The 22,492-nt window shown below is 36.7% G+C and overlaps 1 protein-coding gene and 1 long non-coding RNA gene across 3 annotated transcripts in view; one reads left to right on the top strand and one right to left on the bottom strand.

The window, feature by feature from the left end:
• Positions 1-22,492, bottom strand: part of CSMD2 (CUB and Sushi multiple domains 2) — a 648,217-nt gene that overhangs the window by 363,092 nt on the left and 262,633 nt on the right. For both annotated transcript variants that reach the window (XM_072136727.1, XM_072136728.1), the window contains exons 4-5: positions 20,142-20,336; positions 16,186-16,393 (exon numbers count right to left, since the gene is read on the bottom strand). In XM_072136727.1, coding sequence (XP_071992828.1) covers positions 16,186-16,393; positions 20,142-20,336 — 403 coding nt within the window. The remainder of the gene's footprint in view (positions 1-16,185; positions 16,394-20,141; positions 20,337-22,492) is intronic.
• LOC140118606 (uncharacterized) lies at positions 5,271-20,313 on the top strand. Its single transcript, XR_011853220.1, has 4 exons — positions 5,271-5,330; positions 7,852-7,910; positions 11,256-11,317; positions 20,054-20,313. It is a non-coding gene; the product is annotated as an uncharacterized lncRNA (long non-coding RNA).

Genomic DNA, 22,492 nt, shown 5'->3' with positions numbered 1-22,492 from the left:
TAAGCAACTTGAACAGTTCTGCTCTCAGACACTACTGATAAATCTCCCCCATTGAGTGGAGCAACAAACTGTGTTTATAGCTTTGTGGTACTAGAGATAAAAATTCCAACTACTCTAAAATCAATGGATTGACATCCATAAAAGTATGCAAAGAACTGGTTGGCAGTAGTGAAGGTCCTCTTTAATATTGGGGGAGGGGTGTAGGGAATTGAATTTGTAGAAGACAGCATAATCAACTTTCTGTTTGGTGCAAACCAGCGTTACATGGCTCATCCACTTATTTTTATTTTAACTCTTTATTAAATATTTTAGATAGCATATTTTAATGTTGTTGTAGATGCACCAGTTACAAAGCATATCTTGTACAGCTCTCACAACAACCGGTTAGGAAATGCCAAGACAGAGGAAAGTAACAACATAACTATGTCATGCAATGTTCATTGAAGCTAGGCTAGAAAAACTATTAATATCGGGTGACCCCAGATAAGTACAGAAAATTATTTCCTCAGGCTAGAAAAATAAGACAGAAAAAAGTCTTACTTTACACTTTACACTTATATACTTGGTGTTTGTGTCACTGCAATTTTCTAGTCTCTACATTTAGAGACTAGAAAATTGGGTGTTAAGCCCAATTCACATTATTTTCTTTCCATTGTCAGAGTTCAGTAGGCTTCTATGTATTCATGCCTTCCATCAGTGCTTATGCCCACCTTCTCCCTCACTTCTCCTGCAAGAGAGCAGGTGCCAGCCAACGGAGCCAGAAGGGCTTCCATGACATACACAGGACCCCCTGAGGCTCATTTTCATATTTTTCGCAAAAAATAATCCATCTAACATCTAAATGAATAACAGGTCCTGTTTCAGGAGGCACATGACAGCGTATAAGTATGCTTGAGTTAAAACCACAAAATCTATGTGTTTGATTTCCTTTAATCATTGGCACACCCTACTCACGATATACCAGGATACTAAGAGGTATTAAAATTTACACCATGGACATTTCAGTTACTACTTGTGCCAGATATTTGGTAAGGGCGGCGCATGGGTCAGAAGAACCAGAAGTAACAAATTCTTTGCTGTTTGTTAGAAATTGCAACTTTTCCATCAGCCTCAATGTCTTTAACAACCTCAGGAATTGAAGTCCAGAGCAGATCACAGACCAAAGTCTATATTAATCTACCAATTCATAATGATTTATTGTTTCAACAAAATCTCAAATGGTAACTAACTCAGGCAAATTGTTGAAAAGTATGTTCAATTTTTTATATATTTATACTTTACAAGAAAACTAAACCTTAACCTTGTGATCTCTTCTCCTAAATGGCCTTCAACAGTCTTTGTCCCATCTTACTTTGACTAATAGCAGTAAGTAGCCTCAGCAATAAATGATTGTGTTTTGGATCTGACAAGCAGGTCGATAACAAATTTCTCCCACATGAAAGCAATCCATTTCAGAGAAATTTTACTTAAAGGAGATCTATGGTCTTTCTTGACATTTACATATAGGTTGTATGAAATATTTGTAACTGGATTAGATAAGAGTATTTTAGAGTTTCCTTTTTGTGCTGTTCCCCTGTTGTTGTTCCAAGAAGAAAATTGGTTGATCCAGCACTGAAAGAATATGACGATAAATAACATTTAATTCCTTCTTTCCAAAAATGTCCTCAGATGAATGCCGTGCATGGGGAATGATTAAGAGTGGGAAACTGACTTATTTTCTTCTATTTTACAAAAATTTTAAACATTTACAATAACATTTTTATTAGTTACCAAAGGGAGTGGTAACATCCAGTTGCCAAATAATTCTTCCATTTTTCAATAACAGAGCTTCAATATTTGTGAAGTATTTATTACAACAAACGCCAGGAGAGATAAAATATCTTCTTTATGCAATGGTCTACTCATTTAGTTAAACTAACCAAATTCAAGTTATGTCGGAATTGTGATACCAAATTTCGCATCCAATTTTTGCAAATGATTTTGATTTCATGACTGTATGTAGGAACATAGCCTAAACTCTCCAGTGACTTCCCCTGTCAGAGGCCTGTAAATTGAATACAAGCCAGCTGTTTTGAGACATGAACCCTGCAGGTTGTAATATAATACAAAAGGAATAGTCTGCACTAGGAGGGAGGTGATACAATGTTATGATACATAAAATTGTAAAGATTGATCTCAGGCTGTGGCTTAGCATTCATTTCTAAGCGGATTAAAATGAGATTTATTTCTTTGCTGTACTCAGATGGATGATGGTACATTCTGTGCGATACCTCCCCCTTGAAATCAATACATGAAATAGGATGCAGTGTGGGCTAGACTTTAGTATAATAAATGCCTGCTGAATTTATAAGGGTGTTCTGTAAATGTGTACTATCTCTCCTGCATTGCTCCAAACTTTTACTATATTTTGAAACAGTTTCAATAGTCAAACAGAATGTATAGTCTACATTGCTGCACCGTAAGGAAAATGTAGAGTGAATCATCTATTCAACTTCCCAACCAGTGCAGAATTTTGAGGGCCTCAAAATGCATGTTTGATGGGATTATTGCGTTGTTTCTTTCTTAATCAGATATAGTATGTCTGAACTATAAATTCACAGTTGTCTGACTCTTAATATATTGACCCCTTAAGGACGCAGCATTATTTCATTCATGTTTCACTCTTCACCTTCAAAAATGTATAGCTTTTACATTTTACTGTGTATAGAGATGTGTTAGGGCTTATTTTCTGCATGACTAAGTTTCTTCTCGGTGACATTATTTATTATTCCATATCTTGTACTGGGAAGCTGGGAATGTAGTGAAATTTTCCTTTATTCTTTGTTTCGGTACCAACACAATGATAGAAATTTTTTAAAGGTTTTCTTGTGTTTTAATACATTTTCACTTTTTAAACAATGTGTATGAAAAAAAATAGTTTTGCCATCTTCTAATGCTAGTAATTTTTTCATACTTCGGTGTAGGAGCTGTGGTGTGGTGTGATTTTTAGCTAGATGAGCGGAGGTTTTCATTACTACCAAATAAAGGACTGTGCAACCTTTTGATCACTTGTTCTTACATTTCTTATGTGATGTAAAATGTAAAAGTTGTGTTTCGGACATTCGGGCGCTATTCTCCATTATAAGGTTCACCGCCGGGAATAACCGTTTTTATATTTTGATAGATCGAGGCAAGCATTTTGGGATGTGGCAATACCTTATATGTTTGTAATTTTACTTTATTTACTTTTATATCAGTTATAGGGGAAAGTGAAATTTGGATTCAAATTTTTATTTTTTTTAATTATTTTTTTTAACTTTTAAAATTTTTATTTTCCTATTTTTAGACCATCTACAGTTTTTTTTTATCCTTAGATGATCTGATTATTCCTACCATATACTGCAATATATACTGCAGTATTTGCCATTTTTACATAGGATTTATTATAACGCGCCACCATTCACAGGTAATCGTGGTTGGTGTTTGCTAAGCCCTCTTCATACACCCTTCGAAGCTCTGCATTGTAAATTTCCTTGAAGGACTTAAACGGGTTTTCCCACAAAATAAAATTCTCAAATCAGAATCCCCTAGTGATTTTACACAATCATTTTACAACTTAACTCAGTTTTATTGCTGTTGTAGCTCCTTTCACTCCCTAGAATGCCCAGTGGAAAATCTCAGGGTGTGAGGGGGCGGGGTATCTCTAAGCAAACACATTATGATCCATCTAGTTCTGTGAGCAGACAGTGTGGTTACATTAACAGGGTACAGGTGTATGTGCACTCTTGTCTTGTATTTGACATTAGAAAGAGATGAGCCAGATCAGAGATGATGAGATGCATGAAATGCCTATTACACAGAGACATGAGAGACAGAGGCTGACAGACTTTTACACTGTCAGCTCTGCTACATCTCTGTTCTCACAGATATGTGCTTGTCTCCCTCTTCCCCTGGATCACTTATGTGCTTGTAGTTTGTAGCCTGCAGCTTCTCTCTTCTCACAATGTGTTTGCTGGCAGGCTTTGCTCATAATTTGTTTGCTGGCAGGAAGTGAATCAGTGAGTGTCTGTGAACTCTGTGCTGGATTGCAGGGGGGCTTGGTTATAGGCACAGAGCAGAGAGACAGAATCTCAGCAGCACAGAGTCACACAGGAATCCAAGATGGGGGCCAGCCGACCCCAAAGTCAGAAGTTACAGGGTCGTGTCTAGGGGCAACTGAAATTGTGTACACCAAGGATGATAGAGACAAGTTGTACTTATATCTGTGAAATTCTGTATTTTTGTCAATTATAGTGATTAAGAGAATGTGTTATTTTGCTACCCTGAATACATATAAGAAACTTGTCTTCATGGGAATACCCCTTTAAGGGTGAAGATCTAAAGTAATACAAGTTAATGTTCTAGTCTAATTGCTCATTACTCCTAAACTCCTCTATATTTATTTCATAGTATAATAGTCATAATATATTTTACCTCTGTAGTGTTGTTCCAGAGAAAAGAACAAAATATCCTTTAGGGCAGATGCAAAGGGAAAAGAATTCCCTACAAATTTGAGAATAAATCCCTGGATTAACATCCCATTAAACCAAATTCCAATAACATGCAATACATTTGTACATCTGTATATATGCCTTCCCTCTCATACATATGATGAGACCTTATTATAATAGTCACATAAGTGCATCCCCCAATGTAGCTGATCCAACAAGATACACTACACAATGTAGCTATGTTAATGTTGTGAAAATACTTTCACATGTTCAGATAGGAACTCAAAGATCCTCCAAATGGATTAGAATTTTTTGTAAGTACAATACTTTTAATAGTGTCATCCAGGGGGTTTAGAAAAATCTATTTGTCCCTATTTATTCATATTTATTCAGCATTGGCAATAAATATAATGTACATTTTGAACATTTAATATAAATATGAAAGAAAAAAAACAATTGCAATTTTAGTTAAATGGAGTTCTTGGATTATGAATCTCATTATGGTCATGATGATGTCAGCATGGTTCCACAATAAATGTCTGAAATTGGATATAATCAGCACTATCAGAACTCATCAATTCCCTGTAACTAAAAAACATAGAAAGGCAAAGAATAAAAAAATGAAAAAAACATAGAACAAATAAGGTTTCTGTGGTAATCATAATAACATTCAAAGGGGTTAAGAGTCCCTATACTAAAGGGGAAAACGCTGCCATTGATTTCTGAATTTATTGTAGGATTTTTCCAATTAACACATAGGCAACAAACATGCTACATAATGTTGTCATGACAACTCAATTGTGCAAGTTCTGTAAGGTCTACAACCTTCCTGTCACCATGCATCGTGTCTCATTATATTAGGTAAAACATATAGAAATTAAGATGCAGACTTTGTTGTAATATCCACATACGTGCAGACAGACAGGGGCTGTGAACACTGGTGTCTCCTCAAGGTGACCTGTTACTCTTTCTTCTTGAGAGACTTGCAGAACACCGTGTGAAATGTCGTGAATCAATAAAGTAAACAGATAGAATCTTGAAACAGATAAAGGGCAGCAGTTTCTCTTCTGTAAAAGTGAAGCATTCTGCTACGTTTTTATTTATTATTCTCCATCCTTTCGATTTATGTGGATTCCTCCAAGGGATCCTGACACCTGGGACAGTAGTGTAAAACTTTTATTTGTAATGTAATTTGGAACAGGCCTGTGCGTGCTCCATATCGTCCAGGGATAATGGCTCTTCTCTTGTTATCGCTCACAAAGCATATTTCAATTTGTTTTTTTGGCAGTCCTTGCACTTGAGGAATGGAGCTATTAGTTTGGAAAATCCAATCTAAAAGTTAAAGGAACTCCGATGGCATCTCTACAAGGATATGTCCATCATATTCCACAAAATGTTACTATTTATTCTAATTTCTTATAATCAGGATTTCTAATACAGGGTGTTACTCTATGTGCCAAAGGCAAGAGACTGCATGCAAGGAATAGAAACAGGAAAAAAAATCTCAAATAACTTTGCCCCATATACAAAATTTTCTGAAACAATCAAAGAATTAACTTAGATGTGAGAATTATTCTTAAAATAATTTTGAAAGTTAGATACGCTAAAAGTTAGAAGAAATACTTTTTTTCAATTTTTTTTCCTTTTATCCAGTTTAACCTCATTTGTATTTGCATGGAACCAGAACTCCACAGTGAGTGCAAGCCAAACATTAGTTACCTAGATGTGTTTCAGATTCTCACAAGTCCTCCATCATATTAAACAAGGTTGCTCACCAGGTGAAACCAGGTGCTCACCAGGCGAAATAGATGACTATGGGGCTCATTTACTAAGGGTCCGCGGAGCGCATTTTCGTCGGGTTTCCCAATGATTTCCGTTTTGCGGCGCATTTAACAGGGTATTTTGGCACACACGATCGGATTTTGGTGCTTCGACGCCGGCTTGCACGCGACACAAATTGGGGGGGCGGGTCCGTCAGACAACCTGCCGGATTCGGACTACGTGTGGGATTTAACATTTAAAATTGTGTCGCAAGACACGCACTTACAAACACCAGGAAGAAGAAGGTGAACTTCGGCGGACCTCGGTGGGGAAGCGACAGATGCAGGAACTCGGGCGCACAAGCTTTGTGAATCGCGACAGACTTCATCTTCGGCGGACCGTCCAGATCGGGGATCGCGACGGGACCAGCTAAGTAAATTTGCCCCTATGTGTCAAGTCTCTTTACTTTTCCTTGTCATTGTTTAGGGCAGGATAGTCTGATTTTATACCTATTCAAATAGCAGTAAATGATCCAGTGTAAAGTCAGCATTTTTCAAACCAACCATGTAAACTCAACTCGCTGCATCATTGTGATTTTTCATACAGTGAATTCAACTAAGCTGAGCAGTGCTTGTCCTTGGAAATGTTGTCACACACATTATTTACCTGACCAAGCAATGTCATATTTGGAAGGAACTACTGCGGCAGTCAGATAGTGCCACGTATTACCCTACTGAATAACATCTATTCATATATGAGCTGGTTAACCGACAGTAATTCTAGTTCTACGCCAAATTAAGTGGCCTTTAAGACTTACTATTGCATGTTTTTGGCTATGCTGCTGGGACTATAACAACTACAAAACTAAAATCTATAGAGCAATGGATGATCAGCAAAGGACAACATAGAACTAGACATTTAACTGTTATTCTTAAACCTACCACTTTTTACTTTTTATTTAACCAGGAAAGTGATTATTTCTTGTAAACATAAAGAAAAATGTTCTCAATACTGACAATGTATTGTGAACTACTGTCCTCACAGACTTACTCTCATCAGTCATTAGTTGATCAGGCGGTCAAGGAGATGCTGCCCTGTAATGACTCTCGGTAAAATATGATTTGTAACTTAGTTCACCTATGCTATGGCAGGCGTAACCATGACTCTGTATTAGGAAAAAGAGTATTAAGAAAAAGAGTAACCAATAATTACAGAGTTAATTATTCCTGCAAACTTTCATTAGCCTCAAGCAGAAAACCATTCTCATTAGTAAACATAAATCATATAATAATAGCAGAATGTTCACTTTGTGAAAACCCAACTTACAAAGCTGGAACAGTTAAATGGTCTACAAATCAGTGTAATGATATAACAATATGCTACTTAAACCTTTGGTATTTAAGCTTTTGTTCTTAAATCCTTCCAACGGCAAGTGTTTCCTCAAAGAAAACACTTCATTAGACAAAAGAAATTAATTGCAATTATGAATTGCTGTGAATATGGAAGCACCTGATACAATAGTCTTTTGGAAACATTGTGTCAATGACAAGACGGGAAAGTACAGAAACATTTGTCTGTTCATTTTTGTTGACTATTGGTTTTCTGTGGCCATACTATATAGGCATATTCACCAAGTGGAAGAGGATATGAGGACATGTTCATCAAAGTGCTTTTTATCAGGTATGAATGATTCATAGGTTTCGAATACTCACTACATTTGTTCATCCAGTCACAGAGCAGGAGAAATAAAAGAATTCACGTAAGAGAAAGAGATGAGATCTGTCTTGTAATAGTACAGATGCTTTGTTTTATGCGAATTCTCATATTCTTTCTTTTTCCATTTAGAAAAAGAATAAATGCATTCATTTCCAGACCAATTTTCCCCAGACACTAAAGGACATTTATTAGCTACAAAAGTGGTGTGTATGATGTAGGCACACAATACATTTCTATTAAGCTCCAAAGTGCCCTGTGCATATTTTGATGTACATCCATCCATGTTTTACAAGTATTCATTGTGAAAAAAGTAAAACAGTACAACACAACTCTCAGTAATAACTTCTTTTATGAATTGAATGCTTTTAACAGGGAGAAACAATTAGCTACTTTATTCGGCATATTTGTTCGGTCTGGGTGCTCCAGTATTATTATTCTCTGTTCTGGGGATCTCCAGTCTTATTGTCTGCCCAAGTGGGTCTATAAAATTATTAGTCTGCTCTGGGAGTCTCCAGTATTTGTCTGCTCTGGAGTTTTCATTATTTGTCTGCTGTGGGGGTCTCCAGCATTTGTTTGCTCTAGGATCTCCATTATCATTACTGCCCATGGTTAGGTCTACAGTGTCATATTTGTCTGCTTTAGTGGTCTCCAGAATTAGTCTGCTCTGGGGGTTTCAAGCATTTATCTGCTGTGGAGGTCTCCAGAATTTGTCTTCTCTCTGCTCTGGAGTCTTCAGTATTACTTTTTGCCTTCTCTGGGGTCTCCTTTGTTATTATTAGGCTGCTTTGGGGTTTTCATTGTTATTTTTAGTCTGCTCCAAGATCTCTAGTATAATTAATCTGCTTTGGGATCTTTATTTTATTAGTCTGCTATGGGGGTTTCCAATATTATTTTTTTTTTCCTGAAGTGGTTCCCAATGTTAGTTTTCTACACTGGGGATCTCCAGAATTATTTGTCTGCTCTGTGTGTCTTCGCATCTGTCTGTTCTAGGGTCTCCAGTATTCGTCTCTTATGGAATATTATTATTATTATTCGATATCTGTTATTATTATCTGCTTTGGGTCTCCACATTATAATAATCAAGCAAACCACAGAGATGTCATGAATAATAATGTGGAAACCCAAGAGCAGATAATAATAACAGAGATCGAATAATAATAATAATATTCCATAAGAGACAAATACTGGAGACCCTAGAACAGACAAATAACGAAGACACACAGATCAGACTACCCTAAGACTGGAGACACCCAGAACAGAGAATAATACTGGAGCACCTAGACCGAACAAATATTAATAATAACAATAATAATGTAGACCTCCAAGAAGATAAGAATAACGCAGACAAGAATAATATAGTATTATTCTCTGTTCTGGGTGTCTCCAGTCTTAGAATAGTCTTCTCTGGGAGTGTCCGGTATTTATCTGCTCTGGAGTTTGATTATTTGTCTGCTGTGGGGATCTCCGGTCAGACGGTAGGTGTTCTCCAGCATTTGTTTGCTCTAGGATCTCCATTATCATTATTGCCCATGGTTAAGTCCACAGTGTCATCTTTTTCTGCTTTAGTGGTCTCCAAAATTAGTGTGCTCCAGGGGTCTCAAGTATTTATCTGTTTAGGAGGTCTCCAATATTTGTCTGCTCTCTGCTCTGGAATCTTCAGTACTATTATTGTCTGTACTAGGGTCTCCCAAATCAATATGGCCTGCTATGTATGTGTGTGTGGGGGGGGGGGGGAGTACAGTATTATTATTGTCTGCTCTGGAGTCTCGATAATTATTTTTTTTTTTATAATCTGCTCTGGGGTCTCCATTATTATTATTGACTGCTCTGCTTTTTCCATTTTTATTCATTGTCTTGTTTGGGTTCTGTTTTTTCATGTTTGGTCAGGGGTCTGTTCTTATTATTAATTGCCTGGTCTGCAATCTGTATTAGTTATTGTCTAAATGTAGGTACATCTAGGTGATGATTACTTGTGCAACCCCCTGAAATGGCTGCAACATTTGTAGTTACATGTAACTTGTACAGCCACTATTAATAATGATTATTCGCTGCATACTGCTGCAAATACAATGTTATAGTATTTAACTAAATTCCAAGAATGTTAAAATATTTCATACAACATCGATAGCTATGGGTAAGTTATTCCTTCTAACTCCCCCATAATATATAGATGTGGCAAATATGGCAGAGCAAATAAATGTTCTTTAAAGTGAGTAAGCTACTGCATGACACCTCTAACTGAGGCTTAAAGATGTGTCCAGATACAAATTTTGACCATGCTAACAAAAAACCTTTACAGACTACATTAAACAACCGACACACAGATGGCTACACAAAGACACATGCAGGTTGGACATCTTACAATACAAAATATCATAAAATAATGTTGTTTTGAAAAGCTTATTATCTTGTGACACACATACTGCATATGGGAATTGCTGGTCAAGTAGAATTGTAATGAAAAAAAAACATTTATTTCTCCCTATGGAAATTCAACATGCATGATTACAACAGTAGCCAGCAGACAGTTGTGACCTAAACACATCCGATTCTCCATTCCCAATTCTGACAAAATCAGTGAGTTACAATACAATAATAGTTTTGAATCATGAAGATAGTGTCTGTTTTATGAAGTTGTACTGTTGTAACTGATATTAAAGATTGCCTTATCTCTGTGGCAACTTTGCAGTCATAATGCAATGAAGGAAGAGTTCTATATAGAAAAATGGGAGTGATCACTTCACAAGGTGACATAAATCAAAGACTTTATAAGTTAATTCTATGGCAAATGTTAATCAATACCAGACTACATACCTATTAAAGAGAAAAAATATTGATGTGTAGCATGAAAAGGCATTAATAAAAGACTTAACCTAAATATAGCATTATATAACAATGTAACATTTTACAAGGCATTTCACCTTTGTTGTACCCTTGCTGTTACGGTTTACTTGCAGTGTGAGTTAGAATAAAAAAAGCCTTGGGGACCTGAGCCTATATTTAGCAGGTTTATATCTGTCAGTATTCACACCGTGTATGTTATCCTGATTATTTCTTTCTGAAAGATTCACATTTTCAGCACAATAATTGTGGAATGTGATGATTTCCACAAGTATGTATCATTATAATTCACTAGACTGTACAATGACAGTGCCTGCCTAAGGCCATATAATTATCTTCTGCCATACCCTCTGCATATTAGCTTTATTTATGTGTTTCAGTCAAATGGGAGAAACAGAGCGAAATCTTTAAAGCGATGCACAGCCCTTGTTCACAATGACTCAAAGCCCTATATGCTTTCATTTACAGGCTTCCTCCAGTCACAAAGCATGAATGTTTTACCAGAGGAAATATAACTTGGGCTTAAACTGGTAAATCAGCAGATATTACTCATTTAGGTCACCTGGATGTGCACTGCATTGGGCAGGGCTGCTTTTAGACAAAAGGGGCCCTGGGCAAAACTAAAAGTGAGGCCCCAAAATAAAACTATTTTATGAAGTGTCACATTCAGTATTAACGGTATTTAAAGGGAGCCTGTCAGCAGAAATAGGCCTAATAAGCCACTACCAGTATGTTATTATAGATAGATGATATATAGATACGAAAGACATTATAGATAGGAGACAGATAGATAAATAAATAGACAGAAAGACAGATAAATAGATATACAGCCCCTCAACACCCTACCCCTTTGCTATATTAATCCCACTGAATTCACAAATCAGAAACAAATCTTCAAATGTTGTTTTTTGTTAATTGCACATGCACTTTATTTTGCTACATCATATGTATCATGATAAAGGAATTAAGTTGCTTGCAGACTTAATGTCTTTTTGCCACTGACCACATTTTACACATTTAGTGTATATCTGTATTTCTCAGGTGTACCTTGGTCCCTTGTAGCACACTTCTTTTTCTGCAGTTTTTCAAACCCCAATAACATTCCCCACAGCCCTCCTAATATCCTCCACAGCAGCCCAGCAATATCCCCCCACAAATGTCCTCCAAAATACCTCTGTAATATCCCCACAGCCCCCCAGTAATGTCCCCCACAGCCACCTAATGTCATCCACAGCACCCAGTAATGTCCGCCAGATACCTCCTTTATGTTCTCACAGCCCTCCATTAATTTCCCTGACAGTCCCCCAGTACATTACCCCACAAAACCCCAGTAATATTCCCCACAGTCCCCCTAATATCCTCTACAGCACCACAGTAATGTCCCACACAGCTCCTCTAATGTCCTCAACAGCACTCCAGTAATAACCCCCATAGACCCCCTATTGTACTCACAGCCCCCAAGTAATTTCTCTAACGGTCCCAGAGTAATGTTCCCCCACAGCAGCAGCCCTCCAAGTAAAGTTTCCCACTACAGAAGCCCCCCATAATGTCCTCACACCTCCCCCATTGTCCCTTACATCCCCCAATAATGGCCTCCCATAATGTGCTTCCTTTTCATCATGTAACATAATTAAAAAAAATAATAAACACAAATACTTACCTCTCTCCCACCTGTCTTCCTGCCTCTTCTTCTTGTAGTGTAGGACGGTTTGTGGTGACATCATCATACCTTGTCTCCTGCCTCTGGCCACTATACTATGTAATTGCCCACTATTCCCACCTGTTTCGCTCTTGCTGTTGGGTCTTTATTCTTTTGGTTTATATCTAAGAGCCGCAAATATAGCGTACCACACATATAAAATATCCTTTCTTATGATTAGTGACCAGAAAGTAGAGTTCTGTATAAATAGGCAGTGGTTTCCTAAACATATGAATCTCACAAATTCTCAAAACTATGCTCAATCTAGTGGGTCAAGTCACCTGTCACCTGGGTGGAAACATAAGAAAACTAAGTGCTGAAAAGACATTAGAATATTTATTGTAATTCAACCTATCTACATTTGTGTGAGTTCTCAATTTCTACCTTTCCAATACCCACTACTGCCATGAATAATACAGGGCATTTTCCATTTTGGGCAAGGTGGAAACAATATAAGTTTGACATTAAAGGAAATCAAACACTTGAAAACAGTGTTTTTTAGGCGAGATCACTTACCACCAGTTCGATTCGCGTGGTGACAAATCATTTCTTGAGAAGTCCCAGGAGGGCCCCATTGCAGTGCACTATATCACTTTAATATCACTTTGTAATAACTTAACACATCATATTGCTTTTAGATAAGCTACTAAACTTATTATACATAAATCCTGACATACCCAGCTAAGATCATGGGTAGAAAAGATTCATGTGTACTAAAAAACAGTTATTTGCATGGATTATATTTTTAGATTTGTTTGCTGTACTTGCCTATTCACACATAAGTCAAACATATTCTGGACTCCCATAGTAATTCCTTTTATCATCTATGCCATAGATTATATGAGCGTACAGTACTGCTCTTTATATATATACGATACATACGTAAAGCCACTTTGACTTGATTTCTCTAACGCCAACATTTATTTCATGCAACAGTTTCCATTTCTTTTCAACATTCAGAATTTCTTATATGTTTTTTTTTTATATATAGTTTTCAATGTTTTATTCTCTTAAATGTTATCCTTGGCTTCATGTTTTTATTAGTTGATGCAGTAATACACAAATAATTAACATTTATCCCTCTGTTTTAGGAACATTTCAACTTTCTCACCAGTCTCTCTAATTAATTCCATACATTATCTTTAGTACATTTTTATCTAGGATATTGCTTGCCTGCATTTCAGGTATGTTATGCCATACACATTCTTATATCTCTTGTTCTTTTTGTACATTATTCACTGCTACCTATTCCATGCACTTTCCCTCTCTGATATGAATCTTAGAATGAAAGTGTATTCTATAGTTTGTATTCTCTGTTGCATATACATTTTTCTTGAAGTCCTGACTACCTTATTTCTCCCATGTGCTTTACTTCCATATCTGCTTCCTTCAGATATCATGTCTTTTGTCTTATGACTCATATACCATCTATAACCCTCCAAAGTATTTGCATCCAGTTTATCATTTTGCTTTGTTATCTGTGGTATTTGGCGTCACTGGCTTCAAACTACTAAATAACTTCTGTAACAGAACATATATAATCTTTCTCAATATCTTGCTCACTGTACACACAGTACACAGAATCTAAAGTTGATGTATACTATAGAACAAAGGAAGTAGCAGCACTCCGTTCCAGTTCAAGGAAGTTTATTCACCAAGTGAGGGTATAGCAACCACGTTGCTATACCCTCACTTGGTGAATAAACTTCCTTGAACTGGAACGGAGTGCTGCTACTTCCTTTGTTCTATGCTGTACATAGCGGTCTAGGATCGGACCTGCTGTAGCTTTGCACCCACGGGGTTGAACCCTCTTTCTACTGTGCCGCCCATCTACATCACGTTTAAAGTTGATGTATACTAATACGGCCAAAAAAGTTTACAAGATCAAAAATGTTCTAAAAAATATGTCCTATCATTCATTGTTTGCATCAGGGCTGGATTGAAGGAGCTTGTGGAGTTATCTTATAGCTTGCATATTAAAAGAAGTTTCAATGTCACATTTCCCTTGTCCTACTGCACATGTAAAAAGTGAACCTGTCAATACACTAACCCCCCAAGCCAACAAACAGTAGCTTTTTTTTTCTTTCGTAGGATGCAGCTAGACAATCAGGAAACCCCTCTTGCAGTCAGGAATCCCTGCCTCCTGCAGTCAGTCTGCTCTTCCCACTCCATGCATCTGACCTTGCCTGTCTCCTAACTGCAATGTCATTCTCAGGCTTACTGGAGATCTAAGAGGCAGGGCTAGGGTGCTAGATGCACGGAGTGGGCAGAGCAAACTGACTGCAAGAGGTGGGGTTACCTGACTGTCTTACTGCTTTCTACAAAATAATAAAAGATGAATTTCATTCATGCTGCAACCTACAAATATGCTAAAACACCTCAAGAGGATATACATATTACAGAAGGAGGTACTGTTTCTAGGCTTGGGTGGGGGTCAGTGTGGTAACAGGTTAATTCCTGCATTTCACATGCAGAGAATACAACTCCCATGACTACATGCAAAGTAGGCTGTAAAGGTCCTTTTAATATTTAAGTCTGGTATTTTAACGTTTATTCCTTCAGATATGTTTTTTAATAAAAACTTTAAGTAACAAAATTTGTCTTCTTTTTCTTTCTAACTCTTAAAAGATTCTTTATTAAGTCGTGTCCACATAAGAAACCATGGTCTTATTTAGTCAGCAAAATCTACATAATTAGCACTGTGTAACATGCCATGCATTGCGTGAAAGGACATGTGACTTCAATAAAAGGGAAATGGCTTTGGTAAAAGTGGACATGGCTTAAATTACTAACACTTTTAAACCTAATGACAAGTTACCACAGAAGACTTCATGCTGTGCCCCAATGCTTTTTAGTAAAAAAAAAAATAACTTTTAAAAAAGCTGCTGGTACCTTGCCAGAAGACTCACTTAGTCACAAGGGGCATGCTTTCTCTTTAAGTGAGCCACTCCATGATTCCCCCGCTTTACTGAGGCATGGGGAATGAGGGAGTTGAGAGAGATGTTGGCTATGTGTGACTCGCTGCAGAGCATTCCTGAGGGAGGGGGGAATGAGGGAGTTGAGAGAAATGTTAGCTGTGTATAACTTGCTTAAGATTATTCCTGAGGGAAGAAATGAGGGAGCTAAGGGAGATGTTGCTGAGGAGAAAACACCCACCTTGTGACTAAGAAAAGTCTTTAAAAACATGTTAACAATAAAGACACACAATTAAGTAGTTTGTATTAGTATGGATTTTCTTAATGGTATTTATTCTACAAGGAAAGAAAGTTAACTGGAATTAACTGGAATTTTTTTACAATGAAAGTAATATAAACAATAATACATACATGCATACATACACATCTAATATATAAAGCTGAGTGTATGTGTGTGAATGCATATATGTATGTATGTATGTCCGCTAAAGGAATCATCACGCTTACAATCACCAAATTTTGCATAGCCGTTCTCTGTGACTCAGGGAACGTCATAGACTAGGATTTGAGTAAAAATTGCAACCCCACACTTTTCAAAATCCACTTATTAACCACCATAGAGGGATAGATACATATAAAATATTTTTTGTTAACCCATTTTATTTTGTTATAGCTAAGAACAGTTATTTCCTATCCCGAGCAGCATTGAGATATAGAGCTAGTATATACAGTATAAGCAAATGACCAACCTGCCACAATTTATATAGTACAAGTATTCACTCACCAGAGAGATGAGCCTTCTGTTCCTGTGACTTCCAGATAATCATATGCATCTTCTAACTGAAAGTCTGTGAAGATCAAGGCAATTGTATCTCCAACCTCTGCAAGGATTGTCCATGTGCAGTCAGCATTATTATTGTATTCCGATGGGAAATGCGGACTAGTGATGATTCCACTTTGTCCTCTTAATGTTCCTCCACATGCATCATCCGCTGCAAAAATATATTCATATGCATCAAAGACCCAATTTATAAAGTGGGGAAATACTTTTAAATAGATCAAATATTATCACTATTTAAAATGTTAACAGATCAGGATAGAAATACATAGAGGACAGAATTAATAACAGTGTGATGTGCTGTAATAGAGATACATAGTAGAGATAAGTTAATCTATTTGTTGAATCATAGATTTGTTACAAATCAGACAATTTTCAGGCACCCAAGTGAATATGGATCTCGAGTATACAATAATCACAAAAGACCAGGGACATAACTACAGTGGTAACAGTCATAGTACTTGCTATGTCCACAGAGCCAGAGGGCCCAGCTACATGACCTGCCACAATAAAGAATGGTGCATATGCAATATAATATGTATATAACAGTGCACATCTTCCACACTACATAGAGGACAATTAATATAAAAAAAAAAATTAGGGGAGGTGGCGGCAGGACAGGAATCTCTTCTTTCTGATGTCTATTTCCTCCACATGGGCTGCATGAATTCATATATGTGGCCTCTGACGCCTTTAGGATTAGAAGACTGCCTGAATTGCATTTGCCATGCGAGTGTATACATCATGTGTGTGTGTTCATGAATATAGAGCTTTTTGTGTACATTAGTGTATAAATGTTTGTATATATGAGTCTATAAATGTGTGAACATACAAATATGAATATATTTTTGTAAGGGGAAGGGAGGGGTTCACATGCAAAAGTCTCCTCTCCTAGTTACGCCCCTGCAGAAGTTTAACACATCTATTTAAATGTCCATTGATTTTAATAGACTTTTGATAGATTCTGTTAATGTCCACTAGCAACACATCCATAAAAAGGCTTTCATTATAAGCATTTTTGTGAAAATTGAAAATGAAAAAGTTGTATAAATAGAAGAAATTTTATGAGAAAGTATGGGAAAATAATATTGGTCCAGACAGAATAGATTGACCCAAATTTGTTGAAACTTCAAGTAAAGCATATCTTGAATGACTCACTCAACTCTAATAGCTTAGTATTTAGACAGAGTAGCAAGGGTTAAACATTTTCTTTTGATAAATATGCATATTCCTGCTATCATTCTGAAATCATATGATTTAGCATTTCTTAGCGGTGTTGTCATTTCATTTGCTAACATTTTAGTAGCATTGAATCCCCCAGGCATTATCTTGTGAATTCAGGTTATCCAAGTATTTAGATCAGTTTCCCTCATATCCTCATGGGTAGATGGGAAGTAAAAGGTGGGGGCTTTAAAAGACCCAGTGGACACATTAACTGCAAAGTGTGTAGTCACGGTTTCTGTGGAATCACCGATTCCTTGCTAGAGAACCTGACATTGCAAACTCATCACTGAGATATAGTGTGAGCATCATGAGATGCATAGTGTATACCCCACTTTATACCTATGTCCCCAGGAGACATACCATACTTAAATAAAAACAGTCTGACTGGAGCTCCTTTTGTGTCTTTTATGTATCCTTCAGCGAATCCACAGTTTCATTCCACTTTCACTCCTTAGGAACTTCTCTGGTGTAGTTCCCCACAAATGGTATTTGGATGAGAATAGACCACTATTCAGACAGTCCTGCTGCGTTTTCTTATATCTTGTAACCACTCAATTGCTCTAGTGTCACTAGCGTTCTAGTGACACTAGAATTGTGAATGAATGAGATCATAGGGGGTGTGTCTACAATATATTAGATTAGGGAAGGGTGTGTAGAAATAGAAGTTATATATTTATCGTCCTGGTAGAACTTTTTGTTAGCTGTATGTATACCATTATATTATGTATATGTGCAATAGTTGCTAAATGGTATGATGTATATAATATGTACTAAAACAATAGATTTTAATTGGGTTATAAGAAAGATATAAAAAGACCGAAAGGACATTAGTCAGCAACGCCCCAGAAGAAGTCGTGGTAGCGAAACCCTGGGTCGGACGAACTAGCGAGACTGGCGTCCGCATGATATATTATATATGCGCATTTTTACTCTTGTTTTGTGAGTATGTTTTTATCCTAATAAATCTTAATCTGTTTGAACATACTGCATTATTGCTGCTTGAATCTTTTCTACAGTAGCCCTATAATTAATTGAGTGGTTACAAGATATAAGAAAACGCAGCAGGACTGTCTGAATAGTGGTCTATTCTCATCCAAATACCATTTGTGGGGAACTACACCAGAGAAGTTCCTAAGAAGTGAAAGTGGAATGAAACTGTGGATTCGCTTAAGGATACATAAAAGACACAAAAGGAGCTCCGGTCAGACTGTTTTTATTTTTCACTATTTGTTGGACGTGGGATCGGTGTGTGACTGTGAGGTAGCTCCCAATAGGGTTTAGTGTGCAAAACAGTGTCCAAAGATATTATATACTTTATATACTACCTAATAGGTTGCTCACCTATATTATTCTTGACTGGAGAGATCATGGCCCTTTTTTGTTTTTGTGTGTCTGTGTTTTTGCTCCCCACCTTTAAAAATCCCTAACTTTTTTAGAGAGTATGAGAGCTTGTTTTCAGCGTAATAAATTGTGCTTCCTAGTGTCAGTATTAAATGTTGTTGTTGCATGGCAGGTACTGGGAAGCCATTAAAAAATTCCAAATGTGTTAAAATTCACAAAAGAAAGATGTGCACATTTTCTTGTGGGCTTTGTTTTTATAGAGATTTTATTGTGTTTTAATGGATTTAAAAAAAAATTTACATCTTGGGCCAGATGGATCACTTGTTTTTTTTTGTTGTTTTAGCCACTTTTCATTTTGTCGCATTACATTTACACCAGTTTTGTGACGCATTAAAAATAATATTTTCCATATTTATCCTATCAATCCAGATGTTTTTCTGCGCCTACTTATGATTTATCATTAGCAACTTTTTTTATCTGGGCTTAATTTTGGCGCAATATATATATATACATATATATATATTACAGCAACAGAACAGAACATGTATTTACAATACATGTAGCCACTGTTTAAGGAAGAATATGTCCTAAATATCTCAGATCAGACATCCCCTTTAATTGAATGTGGTGGAATAAGATGTAGATCAAGCAAGCGTTCAGATTAAAACTGTCATTAGAAGTGATGCACATAACCGCCCTGATCTAACTATATGGGAATAAGTATTAGAAGTTTTATTATATTTTAACTACCGTATATACTAGAGTATAAGCCGACCCAAGTTTAAGCCGAGGCCCCTAATTTCACCACAAAACCTGGTAAAACCTATATTTTTTTACTCGAGTATAAGCCGAGTTTGGGTTTTCAGCACATTTTCTGTGCTGAAAAGCTAGGCTTATACTTGAGTATATATGGTATATTAGTTTTATTATAGTATTATAAATTAACACAACAAATGCAAATCTCCTCAACACACTATTAGGATATCTTCATTATTACGTACCCTTAAGATAAAGAGGTTAAGAAATATATAGAATATTAAAACTACAGATGTCAGATCTAAGACTTTAAATAACCTAATGTACTGATCCTTGAAGGCAGCTGCTGTCTATAAATATGCTTTGTGCAAATATGTTTTGGCAGTAGACAAACTAGCTTGAGTAGACCATTAAAAATGAATGTGAAGACAAGAAGCATTGGATGAAACCTATGCTGGACAGGAACTCATACTGCACTATTCTGTCATTCCAGATAAAACATTGCTGACTAAAATACTCGCTTAAGCACAATGACAGGACAACGTTTCAGAAAAGAGACTGACAAATATACAAGCACATACTTCTACAGGTGGGAAGAGGAAAGTCCCACGAGGCGCTGTTCTGGGAGCTTGATACGCAGGTTAACAAAGCATGTCCTTCAAGTATATATCCTAGATTGCAGCTGTAGCGGACCTTGTCCCCCACATTAAATGATGTCCCCTGTTGCAGGCCATTCTGTAGCCGACCAGGATTCCCACACGTGTGGCTTGGCAAAACTGTAATAATAAAAAATTACACAAAGAGTTATAGAAAAATCAATCATTTACATATAAAACAATTGTGAAAAGTCTTCAATTATATAGGCAGCAATAATAGAAGGTGTTTGACAAGCTTGTCCTAAATTAATAAAGTTATATACTTCTAAATTATATGTTTGTATTAAGGAAATACTACTATATAAGTTGTACATTTTTGAGCAACTTTCATTTTTTTGCAATTCAACTTCTAGTGCACCAGTCTATACAGAACTCACTTTATATATCTTTTTTCCACATGTTTGGTGAACCTGGCTGGAAGAATGAGGACAAGCCTTTGGATACTTTTTTGCACAAAAATTTGCAACCTTTTTTTTAAAAAAAAGAGCAACACACCAGCCAAACATGTTAGCCTAACAAGCACAAGGACATAACACTTAAAGGGGTTGGCTACTTTCATTAGTCAAGTCTCTGCATGCATATGTCTTTGCCTCCTTTGTTAGCTTCAGTATTTCCCTGTTCTCACCATGTTATCCTTTACATATATACAAAGTTTCCTTTCTCTCACTGCTCTAAGCGGTCCTTAAAGAGGACCTGTCTCCCTTAAAAACAGCATTAGGAGATGCTTACTAAAGTAAGCAGCTCCTAGTGTTACAACAGTCCCAGCAGTGTTACACTGCTAGCGTTATCATAAACCTCTGATAACACCATCAAACACTGCCGCGATGTACACTAGAAACTCTGGACCACTTTCAAAGCAGCTTGGCCAATTCATGAGGGGGCGGGATTAGGGGAGGTGACTGAAGGATGACACTCGAAAATCACCACCGGTCTATGGAGTGGGTGGGGTGGTCCGGGGAAGCAGCACCTCGGACCGCCCAGTCATGAATACGCTGGACCACTTTGAGAGGGGTCCGGCATTTCTAGTGTACATAGAAACGCCTTTCATCATGACGTCTTTCATCAGTGGCCGGTCAAGTTCGAGTTAAAGGGGTTTGCCTATGAAAGAAAGTTCTCACATTTGAATTCCCTAGTGATGTTTACACAACAAAGCTAATTTTTAGCCCCCTTACTTTACAGATTTACTCAGTTGGTAGATGCCAAGGACCTTCTAGAGAAGGATTGGTGAAATGTTCTTGACGACTACTGCTCAGTGGAAGTCCAAGTAGTTACATTTTAAGAGATCATGTTGATGTTGTTTGTGGGCCTACTACTTAAAGTCATACATTTTCTTTCTTTCTTGGCTTTTAAATACTGTGGGTACAATTTACAATTTTTTAAAAATAATATTGGCTCCCCAAGCATTACCTTTGCATACAAATATATACAAAGCACAGGTGAAACCATGTTATCTGTACTTCCACTGCCTTAGAAATAGTGTAGTATATTCAATGCTATAACCACCCTGATGTGTAAATATAAGTATACTTTTGTATCAAAACAAAACATGTTTTTTTTAGCAGGAATATTCTGTATTAAGAATTAAAAGAACAGCATAGAAAGAATGGAAAAGGTCAGTGGTAATGAGAAAATATTACAATCTGTAAACATTATTCATATACAAAAACAACTAAATGACTCCACATGATACATAGTTCAACGATACATGTAAAAGCCAATAGTCCCGGATCAATGTAACCTAAGGACCTCAGTGTACGGATTTGAAAAAGAAAAACAATAAATAAAATGGATGAAAATAGTGATTAAATATAATTGAAGTCATAGTACTGATGCTAGTGAGGGCAATCATTAATCTTTGACAAATGATCAACGTCTTGTGTCTATTAGTAATGTGACACATACGTAAACTCATGAAAAAAAGTGAGTAATGATACCCAAGGTGTAATATCCCCTCCCCAACAAAGCTTCAGATGGATCTCTGTTAGCACCAGCTACAGCTCATAAATAAGCATAAATCAATAATACTTGAGGCCATACAAGCACACTACAGTGTAGCTGCTAGCATACCCCAGTGTATATTTCGCTAAGCTTTGCTTTAGTACTTTCAGCACTTCTAATCCATTGTAGCTTTCCATGGTTTCCAATAACAATGTAAAAACACACATCACCATATTTAATCCTTAAAGGGGTTATCAAACATATTTTTTAACAGCTAAGAATACTTTAAAATGAAAGAAATCTACTTTGTTGAAGACGGAAGCCAGTGTTTGAATATA

Source organism: Engystomops pustulosus, chromosome 2 (assembly GCF_040894005.1).
Source record: "Engystomops pustulosus chromosome 2, aEngPut4.maternal, whole genome shotgun sequence".
Lineage (NCBI taxonomy): Eukaryota > Metazoa > Chordata > Amphibia > Anura > Leptodactylidae > Engystomops > Engystomops pustulosus.
The sequence above is the reverse complement of the archived record's forward strand: the minus strand, read 5'-3'. Positions and strand labels throughout refer to the sequence as shown.